Below are 10,413 nucleotides of genomic sequence, written 5' to 3'. Positions count from 1 at the left end.
AGGTAACTGTACTTGGACAAACTGCCCGAAATGCATTGACAGAAACATTTCAGGGATTTTGAGTCCTTCTGCACTACAGATCCATTAATAGCGTTAATTTTTTTTAATCACGTTAATCTGTCTGTGACACTCTGTCCAAAATGTGAACATTGGCATCCTCGAAAGAGAGGACAGATGGTTTGAAAGAGGAGTGAAAGAAGCCATCTATGTCCACTGTGAGCGACCATCTTTGAACAGAGGCGGTGGTTTACGACACCAACTCTCTGCCATCTATAATCCAGTTTTGAGATCCCTTCCCAGATGCCTTAACGCCCACTCACATCCTGGGCCATCTGATCTCAGGAATTCGCATGATAAGGTGGGGCCAGGTTTCACAATGAACTCACCCGAAACTCTGGCTGATTGGGACCCACACCCAGTTTCACACCTTGGCTCTGGCGATTAGAGGATCATCAGGGGGTCCTTATGTCCCTCTGTAGGGGGATACTCCCACTAGGTTTATATCTGGGACTCTCCACCATTTGACCTTAGAACTGAAGAAGCTTCTCGGATGAGAGGTGAAACGTCTTCAAGTAACTTAAAGAAGTCCAGACGCTTTTCTTTGCAAGCTCCTTTGACAATCACGTTAATCGTGATGACTGCTTAATCTGCGTTAACGCATTCATTTTGACAGCACTAATTCAAACACCTGTATGCTTCAGTGCTTTGGAATGCTCATGCTCCGATGGATGTGTCAGAGAGCAACTCAGCTTTAGTATCTCGTCATGGGATCGAGCCACCAAATGTCCAATCAGCTCTAGACAGTGGGCCAACTCTGGCCCCCGGGCCTCATGTTTGACACCTCTGATACAAAATAAAACCAAAGTCATTAAAGGCAAACCTGCACACGTGTGTATGCAGTTCTTTCTTAGAGCAATCAACAAGCAACCTAATGAGTTACCATGGAAACAGAGTTCTCAGGTATGTGTTTACAGACAGGTGATTGGCCTGATTCCGGGGTTTGGACATAACCTGTGATCTGAGTGGAAGCAGGTTCGGCCCAAACTGACTACGTTTAAAGAGTAGATCTCAGGTATGTGTTTACAGACAGGTGATTGGCCTGATCAACAGGAGCATCAGCCGAAAAGCTCCACCTTCCTGTTAATTCTGACTCTGGTTAATTGCTCCATGGGTGCTGCTGTTCTTATTCAGGTCAGCTTTAATGATTCATTTCCCCTGGGTGCTGTCTGACAGGCTGCTTAAACATTAATGAGGCTGAGCATTTGCCTTCCAGGAGCTCGGCCAATCAAAGCGTCTCAGAGGCAGAAGTGCAACAACAGACCCAATCACAGCAGAGCAGGAATGAGGTCAGACTTCCTGCTGCTCCCTCTACAATGGCGTGATGAACCTGGAGCTCAAGCCTGCCTCTGGCATCACATCTGTTTATTCACGTCACAAAGTTTGAGTTTACTGGACGTTTACAAATAAAAAGCTGAATCACCTGCGGACTGCACGTAGGTGCGTCTCAGGTGAGCCTCACTCTAATAGTCCTTTTTTTCCCCCCTCTCAACTCTTGTCTGGCAGGAGCAGCTGCTCGCACACCTGCTGAATTTTCTTGGGACTTCTTCTTTTCTGCAGTCTCGCACTCTCTGCGGCTTCCTGTTTCCACTCAAACGCCTCCATGCACATGCACAGTGTTAACCACAGACGCATGCTGCTCTGAAGCAGTCGACTTCCTGTGTATTCACCTCTTGATGAACCCTCTCTCGTGCTTTTTGTTGAGTTCTTCATAGAATTATCTTTGTGATCACTGATGTAAGGCACATCCAACTTGCCATCCACTCTCACCTTATCTGTGACCCTGAAAAGTCTCAATGTGACAGAAAATAAAGTTCCTGAATATTAAAACTACAAAATAAACTTCACTGTCACCAGCCATCAGATTAAACAGGAAGTGATTCCATTTTATTTTTAGTTAGTTTGTGGGTGATCGCAGCCAATCAGTGAAGAGGTGATGATGATGAGACGATTCCATCCCATAATTCATAGTAGCACTCCATCAGATTAAAAAAGAAAAAACTATCAGCAACTCAGATTTGTTGATAAATGCCTGACGCACCTGAAGCTTATAATTCTGTTTATCTGAGCTTCTTTTTGGACACAATACTGTTCACTCTCTTAGTTGTCAGAGGTCAGGGTGGGTGGAGCCTTCAGTGGGACTCACAGCTTTCTGTTTTTATTATCTTTATTCATTTCTAATGTGGTTCTGTTAATGTTAATGTGTTTTAATGTTGCGCTCTGTAAACTTTTCCTAGCGTGGACGCTGACATGTGTTCTGTATAAATAAAGTTGTTCTTAAAAAAAACAAAACTGTAATGTCAGCATTTTGTAGTCCGTCTTCTGGGTGTTGTAGTTTTATGCTTCCAGCATTGGGTTATTATTCTCCAGGTTCTCTGATACTCTCGTTATCTGATTGAGGAAATGGAGGTGGTTTAGGTCACGTGATCATACGATGGTTATATGGGGGGGGACAACTAAGCTGTAGTGTTTGCACAATAGTCGAAAAGTGCAATAGACAATTGGCTGCTACATCTCATTAATGAGTATTTTTCACTGCCTATTTATATATTCTGTATTTATATATGTGTATATATGCTATATTTATCCTTATGCTTCTATTCGCATTCTCTTTCCCCCCTTTTTTATATTCTAATTTCTTTACTATGCAAATTTCTGTCTGTGTCCTGCTACTGGAAACTGATCACTGTTACATTTAAGTCAAATTGCTTTAAAAAAGTCCACATGAGTGAAAATGAAAAATTTACATTTTTTAATGATGACAGAAGACATTAGCCATTCACTGAATACAGTTTAAAAACTGTGAGACCAGGTGTGTGATGTAGCTACGGTTCAGAGAAAACAATAATGTGAGGTCACCTGTCTGTCCGGTTGAAGTGCTACAGTAAAAACATTCACACCCTGCAGGTGTGAATGTTTGAGATGCAGTTACATGTTTCTGTGTCTGCGGGAGTGGCCACGCACTAGGTGTTCGGCCATCAGGTACGATGCTGCTGTTTCAGTCTAACACGTGGCAGCAGGGAGGCTGACAGTGTGCAACACAGCAGTGCACACAGAGCACTGCAACATCACAGATCAACGTCTCTCAGGCCTTATTCAAGTCCTCGTGTTTGTGTCACATTCTTTACTCTAGCTTCTGTCTCTAAAGTTCTTGTTCCAAACATTTCTGTTTTTGTTTTTCTGTGCATGCGTAGCACTCAAAGTCCCCCGGTTCTTGGTCCTGGCCCTCTGCGGTCACCTCAGGACACTGCAGTGTTGGGGAACCGCTACCTCAGGTCCCGGGTGGTTTTCCTGCTGCCAGCCTCTCACTGCCCGTGTTGAGCTCTAAAGAGTTGTTGATCGGCTGGATTTTGTTTTGGCTGGTGTTGGACGGAGTTCTCACCAGCACTCTGCCACAGACCTGTGTAAGTCCTCGCCGTAGATCCTTTCGAATGTTGTTGCTTGACAAGACGTACAGGATTGGGTTGACAGCGCTGTTGATGGTGGACAGGCCCAGCGATATGGTGTAGGGTGTGTACATGGCCTTCTGAAACGAGCAGTTGTCAAGCCACGGGAAGTGGAAGATGATGCCTCGGACCAGTAGGATGATGTGGTATGGGGCAAAGCACACCAGGAACAGAACCACCACACCCACGGCCAACTGCCGGACACGGCGTTTTTGTGCCGACTGCAGCCCTGTGCTGCGCTGCACATTAGCCAGGATGCCGCGGTTGGTGACCACCAGCAACAGCAGCGGGAGCAGGAAGCCGATGACAAAGCGAGCGTAGTAAAACCCTGTCACCATCGCGCTGCTCTGACTCGGCTCGAAGCAGTGATGCGAACCCTCTGTGGCGCCCTCCTTCATGGTGAAGACAGGGGCGTGTCCGATGGCCACCACCAGGATGATAGCGAGAACGACAAAGGCGGCGTGGCGTTGCCGTCGCAGGCCACGGGACTCCAGGCTGTAGACAACGGCGACACAGCGGTCGAAGGAGACACAGCAAAGCAGGAAGATGCTGATGTACATGTTGTTGAAGAAGATGTAGCCCGTCAGCTTGCAGAACGCTGACGACCATGGCCACCTGTGACCGCTGTTCACGTAGATCGCCCACAGCGGCAGCGTCCCCAGGTAGGTAAGGTCACAGACCGACAGGCTGCACAGGTACACGCCCAGCACATTCTTCCTGCGCACCTGCAACCCCGTGAGGAGGACTGTCAACAGGTTGGCGGGCAGACCGACCAGCAGCACGGCGCTGTACAGCAGCACCAGCGGTAGGCGGCCCTCATCATGCGGCAGCGTGCAGTTCAGGTCACTTCGATTGGTCGTCTGGGTCACCATTTCGGTGACTGCCAGCATGATGTCTGCGGGGAGAGACAACCAATCAGAGCCCAGGGCTAATCATCTGCAGAGAGATACAGCCAATCAGAGTCTTTGGCTGTATCTCAAAGACTGATATCAGCATAAATAAAAACGTAACTTAAAGCACAGTGAAAGGAATCACACAAGAAGGTCAGACAGGATCCATGGAGACGGCAGCAGAATCCGACCCAGCTGAGCATGCTCAGCAGCGAGAGCTGCTCTGATCAGTGTCACGCTGAAAAAGCACCTGAAGGTGTCAATCAAACGGCGGTCTGAGAGGAGGTTTTCAGCTGCTGTATGTGGGCTGCACAATTCATATAACACCTGGCACAGCCCTGAATAATGACCTTCAATGGAGAGAGTGGGGATAAAGAACACAGGCCTTTTGGTTTCTGCATGATTTTAACACCAAATGAGGCCAAAAACAGCTCGATCATTAAAAAAAAGGTCTGAGCTCTCACATCTCACCCACACTCTTATTCTGAAACTTGATTTATTCATCACTACATACTTGAATGAAAAGAACTTTCCCCTCACAGACGAGCGCAGGCTGAGTGGCTGATCTGTGACAAAGAGTTAAAGCCATACTGGTGAGCGCCGCAAAGCAAGAATAAACCAGGTGATCAGAAATCTGTTAAATGAGATTAAAATAAACTAAACCCTGAAAGAATTTGAGACTGTAAAGTAAATTTCACTTCCCCTTCCTTCTAAAGTCAAAAACCTTCAGTGTCGTAAAGGAGCTTTTAACCATCTAAATTCTGAAAGCTGGATCACCAGCTGCCTGCAGGTAAATTTGGGATTTCTGGACTTGTATCAGGACTGAGCTGTTATCAGGAGGTAATGAATTCACTTTAAGGTGAGCCGACCTGTTCCAGATCCAGGTCTGGGACTATTTATTTATGCTCTCCAGCCTCAAGGATGCAGATTTTCATGATTTGCTCATGTTCATTAAAAAAAGGAAAAGTTCCTCCGAGGTCATGAAATAAAGTCATGTCAATTCATACAAGACATCGTCAGAGGTTGAATCTGTTTCTAGGTGTTCACACGTTGTTTTTTTAAATCTTAAAGGGTTCTTAAAGGGTCTTAAAGGGGTTTTTTGTGCTCGCTGTTTATAAACTCATCAGCGAGTTCATCAGCGACCTGAATCTTTCCTGTGGGCGCAGTCAGACACTGTTAGCTTCCTCTGACCTTTATACCACCTGATCGATTGGTCATCAGGCTGACCGATCACGATTATGAGATGACTTCCTGTCTGAAGTGAGCCTGCACAGGAAACTGCTGCAGGAAACCTTGCCACAATAATGGTTCTCACGTCTGTCATGCTGAAACCTCACCTCATCGGCACATGGAAACCACGCATCTCTGGGTCTGGCTAGGTAAGCTTTCTTTTTCTGTGGTTTCAATCTGAGCACTCCACAGAGTGCAATGTACTCAGAGAAGACAGTTTACCTGAAATGATCCTCCTCTTCCTCCTCCGGGAATATAATGAGTCTGAAATGTGCAATCAGAATCCATCAATCAGAGGTCTCAGCTGATTCCTCCCCTTTACACACCTGACACAGGAATACATACTTGAAATGGCGATCGATAACTTCACCTCCATACTGATCCCTCATCAGTTCACACATAAAGTCATTGGAACAGTACTTCAAAGGAGAGCTGCAGAAGTACTGTGTACAATGCACTATTAGTACTCTAAGTGCACGGCAAGTTTAAAGTGTACATTAAAGTACTCATTTGTTACTGCAGTAAAAATACACAAGTACTCAGTACTACAGTTATTGTTACATTATTAACCAATCAACTATCTTCTGTTATTACTCTTACACATACTACAAGAAGAGCTGTTTCTTCTTCTGCTGACAGCTCTATGTCACACTGCGTTATCTTTGGCGTGTTTCAGAGTCACTAGAGAAACAGGAACAAAGAGCCCAGGGACAAGGCTGCACTTGAGGTTCAGTGTGAATATTTGATGCTCTTTGTTCTCATCCTCCTCTTCATCACCGACTGACTCACTTTAAACGAATATTTCGATCAGCTGTGTGTCCCGCTGATCGATCGACTGGATTAATAACTCGATCAATAATACTGGTTCTTCATCAGTAACCTCTCTGTACAGTACTATGTATACTGCAGTACTACGTGAACTGAAAGTACACTCAGAATATTTGAAGTACACCAAGTGACTTTAATGCTATTACAGCAGAATGAAGTACTCTGTCTAATAAACCTGGCAGCACTACAGTGTATTTGCAGTAAGTGTATGTCTCTGTACCTGCACGCGCTGCCTGCTGTCCTCAGGTGAAGCTTGCGTCTGTCCTCGTGCTGCTCCTTAACGAAGTGATGCTCAGTGACGTCCCGCAGAGTCACGTGACTCCTAACCGTCTCATCGACACCTCGTTTTCGTCTGTTATCGGAGACCATCGATAAACGCCAGCCTACACGCGTTCAGTCTCCTCAATGACGTGAAACCGCGACCGCGCGCCGCCTGCTGGCAGCACGAGGAGTCTCATAAAATGCACGGGGCTGTAAACACAAACCTGTACAACACGTGTAAAATAAGAAGGAAGCGCCAACATTCAGAGCCAGCGGAGTGAAAAATATCGATGTTTGGCCTGAAAACTCGATAAATATCTGAATGTTTGCTCTTCAAAGCTGCTGTTTATTTCCCTTTAATCTCTCATGTGGTGATGAAAGAAATCGTCATTATATACAAACGAGGAGAGTCAATAATTGATATATAAATGTTTATTGGCTGTTTGTAACAGACAGATGGGTTTTGGGGATGTTTGTGTTTATTTTGCACTTTATGTTTGTGAACAAATAAAAGGTTAAAAAAAATCCATTAAGCAAAATTCAGCTGTTTCTGATGTCTCTTAATTAAAAGTTATGATTTATTTTCTCACACAGTACAGGAATATTTAATACATCAGTCTGCTCTTCATGTTAACAGAAACATGGGATTGATCACAGCTTTTGGATTTTTGTTTTACTTGGGAAACTTTTAGACAAACTTCAAACCCGATCACTTTAGGACAGATCTGTCTATGAGAGGTGGCAACCTGAACATTTGAGAGCACACATACATTCTCGGACAAATATGGCAGCAGCATCCGTATGCCAGCATGCTGTCCTGAAGCATCAATCTGTGTTTTTATTTTATTTGGCGTGATGATGTCAGAATTAATGTCAGAGGTGTGTCCAATTATCTGATGAAACATGAAGAAATAACTCCGTCCACTCTTTCTCACATCAATACAGTCACTTCCTGTTTTCAAAGGAACATCAGAGTCATGACTCTCCCCCTTCCTGGCTATGTAGGCAGAGCTACATCGATTCAGACAGCCACAGATGGGCTGGAAGGACATTCATGTTGCCATGGTGACAGCCATGTTAGTTTTTCCAGCGAATTTGCTGAAAGAAAAGAAATAGTTTAGTCACATGTCAAGTCACATGATATAGTTCACAAAGGAGCCCTCCTCACCGGGTTGCTGAGCAGGTCATCAATCTTCCTCTCCTCCGCTGAGCCCCTCACCACCTTCCCACGGTATCCCAGCAGCAGCTGCCGGTCCTTCATGTCCCGGTATGTCTGATTTGCCCAGAGATACAACATCATCATGACATCATACAAAGTATTGTTCTCTGATTGGTCATTTTTAAAGCAGCAGTATGGTGGGGCGTGGTCTGTGGTGCCGTGCGGACGCACCTGCACGGCATCTGCAGATCGCACCTGTGGTGTTAAAACACGGGGACTCAAGGGTTGGTTGTTGTGGTGAGAAGTGCTCAATAAAATGGCTCAAAACTATGATCCTTGGACCCGTCGTGCCTTAATTCCACCACAAGCAGCTAAATCAAATTTGGCAGACTCACACTGATGACGATGTCGTGACATTTATGTTTCTGAGCCAAAGTGAGCCTCAACTCTCCGTCGTCCACGAGTGCCACGTAGTCCTGCAGCACCTGACAGTAATCAATAACCAATGATCAAAAATCAATAACAAGCTGATGACTACGTCTCTCTCTACCTCTGTACCAGGTGTGTTACAGTAGCTCACGTGTGTGGGGGCGGAGTTCTTCTGTAGGATGTCAACAACTCGCTGGAAGCTCAGTGGTGATTTCTTCCTGGTGAACCCGAGCCAATTCCTGCTGGCAAACAGAGCGTCCACGTCCAGCCATGCCTTCAGCTTTGCCCTTGCAGCCAAAGCAGTCACAAAGTACTGCTTTTCTGAGATCTGAATTCAGAGGTCACAGGTCAGTGAGTCAAACAGATCAAAAGAGGTCAAAAGTCAAAGCAAACCAGTCAGCTCTCACCTTAAAGGTCTGACGGATATTTAACGGACTGCTGAAGGTCCCCTGAAATATAAACACTGTTGCAGGTTACTGCTAACTCAGGCTAACAGGGGCTAACACTAACTCAGGCTAAGAGGGACTAACACTAATTCAGGCTAACAGGAACTAAAACTAACACAGGCTAACAGACTGACCTCTGGCTCAGCGTAGTGGTAGAAGCAGCAGTAGTACAGCGTGGTGATCAGCGGCATGTTGAGGATCAAAGCTTTTCTGGGAAACTTCTGGAAAATTTCCACCTTCCCTCCACACTCAGCCTGCCGGTCTGTCACCTAGCAACAACAGTGATTAAACTGGATCTAGTCAATCAGAAACCTTCAACCTCATCATGAACTTAATTAACTGGTTACTGACCTCGATGATGATCTGCCTTTCCAATAGAGTGTAGTGATCCTGAACATGGGCCAGGTCCTCAGCAGAAAATGGGAGGCTGAAAACAACGAACAAACAACTGTAAACAACAAACACTAACAGTTACCTGAGTGTAATCAGATTACTGACCTAAGGCAGTTCTTCAGGAAGTCCCGTCTTTTGTTTTCATCTGTGATGCTCAAGTGTTCCTTATACTGAAGCAGCTGTTGCCATGAAAACAGGAAATGGCATCATCATCAGCCCAATGAACGCCAGAAGAATTAATGTTGATTTGTTTATAGCTACAGAGTACTACATACCGCCGCATCCTCAGCTTTGCCCAGTGCTCTGAGGAACGGGAAGAAAGCAAACACATCAAAAGAGTTCTATCTGTACAGGTGTACACCAGATACCTGTGACACACCTGAATGTCTACCTGCCGACCTGAACCTCATCACTCAGTCACAAGAACACCTGCAGCATGTTCAGCATCACGCTTCATACAGACGAGGGCAGTAATCAGCAGGGACAGGTGTACTTGTAGGTGAGAGCAAACCTGTGCAGTTCCAGCAGCAGCCTCTGGTTTTGGGTCTCACTCAGGTAGTGGATGAAGTGTCTGAGAGCTGTCTGCCTGGACTCCAGCTCTCGAAACAAAACCTCTGAGAACAAAAACAGAGTCAGTGGGAGAACCAATCAACCAGCAGGACCGGGATCAAGACCACACTCACCTTTACAGAGCGTCCTCTTTAGATAGATTAAAACCTGAAACATAAACAGAGCATGCTCAGTTGTGTCTGATGGGATGGTTAATAAAGTTTAAATGATGCCGTTATGAATCAGATCAAGTTACAGCCGTGATGACGTTTCCATCATGAGCAGCAATGGCGTGATCGAGCAGCAGCAGTTTGTCCTGCAGTGTGCGGAACCTCTCCAGAGACACAGCCTACAATGCAGTACAAATAATCACAGTACTACTACTATAGAGTACTGACGCTCAGAGTACCACACTGAATTTTTCCAGAGACACGGCCTGCCACACAGTACAAATACTTACAATATTAATACAGAGCAGAAATACTCAGACTTGGGTGAACAGGTGTGTTACCTTTCCTTGCTGAAGTCTCTGAACCGTCTCTTCAGGTGACCAATCACTGACATAATCCTGACATCACAATAACCATATCACCATTAGAAATGACAGCACAGGACTACAGAACTGTAATCACATTACCCCAGAGTAATTAAACTAGCATCCATCCATTCGCTACCGCTTATCCTTTTCAGGGTCGCGGGGGGTGCTGGAGCCAATCCCAGCTGTC

General features: G+C 45.5%; 2 protein-coding genes across 4 annotated transcripts in view; both read right to left on the bottom strand.

The window, feature by feature from the left end:
• Positions 1–2,808: 2,808 nt before the first annotated feature.
• On the bottom strand, positions 2,809–6,837 carry gpr132b (G protein-coupled receptor 132b). 2 transcript variants are annotated; one of them, XM_005753340.1, is made up of 3 exons: positions 6,672–6,837; positions 5,846–5,887; positions 2,809–4,398 (listed from the first exon to the last, which is right to left on the bottom strand). In XM_005753340.1, exon 3 carries the CDS (start codon positions 4,391–4,393, stop codon positions 3,329–3,331), a length of 1,065 nt encoding a protein of 354 aa, XP_005753397.1. In that variant the 5' UTR covers positions 4,394–4,398; positions 5,846–5,887; positions 6,672–6,837; the 3' UTR covers positions 2,809–3,328. The 2 variants fall into 2 exon arrangements, with proteins under 2 accessions (XP_005753397.1, XP_005753398.1); XM_005753341.1 differs by lacking the exon at positions 5,846–5,887.
• A 421-nt stretch (positions 6,838–7,258) lies between these two features.
• The window catches only part of vipas39 (VPS33B interacting protein, apical-basolateral polarity regulator, spe-39 homolog), a 12,048-nt gene continuing 8,893 nt past the window's right edge, over positions 7,259–10,413 (bottom strand). For both annotated transcript variants that reach the window (XM_005753336.2, XM_005753335.2), the window contains 13 exons: positions 10,200–10,256; positions 9,945–10,037; positions 9,823–9,856; positions 9,651–9,753; positions 9,415–9,442; positions 9,245–9,318; positions 9,098–9,173; positions 8,881–9,015; positions 8,708–8,749; positions 8,452–8,628; positions 8,267–8,356; positions 7,881–7,985; positions 7,259–7,810 (listed from right to left, as the gene is read on the bottom strand). In XM_005753336.2, the coding sequence (XP_005753393.1) occupies positions 7,790–7,810; positions 7,881–7,985; positions 8,267–8,356; positions 8,452–8,628; positions 8,708–8,749; positions 8,881–9,015; positions 9,098–9,173; positions 9,245–9,318; positions 9,415–9,442; positions 9,651–9,753; positions 9,823–9,856; positions 9,945–10,037; positions 10,200–10,256 (1,035 nt within the window). In that variant the 3' untranslated portion in view covers positions 7,259–7,789. The remainder of the gene's footprint in view (positions 7,811–7,880; positions 7,986–8,266; positions 8,357–8,451; positions 8,629–8,707; positions 8,750–8,880; positions 9,016–9,097; positions 9,174–9,244; positions 9,319–9,414; positions 9,443–9,650; positions 9,754–9,822; positions 9,857–9,944; positions 10,038–10,199; positions 10,257–10,413) is intronic.

This window comes from Pundamilia nyererei, unplaced genomic scaffold, assembly GCF_000239375.1.
Source record: "Pundamilia nyererei isolate P.nyererei 1_Seehausen unplaced genomic scaffold, PunNye1.0 scaffold00421, whole genome shotgun sequence".
Lineage (NCBI taxonomy): Eukaryota > Metazoa > Chordata > Actinopteri > Cichliformes > Cichlidae > Pundamilia > Pundamilia nyererei.
This window is presented reverse-complemented; position numbering and strand designations above follow the sequence as displayed.

Excerpts from the sequence above, each read along its gene's own strand:
- gpr132b (XM_005753340.1), bottom strand. The coding sequence starts at position 4,393 with ATGCTGGCAGTCACCGAAATGGTGACCCAGACGACCAATCGAAGTGAC.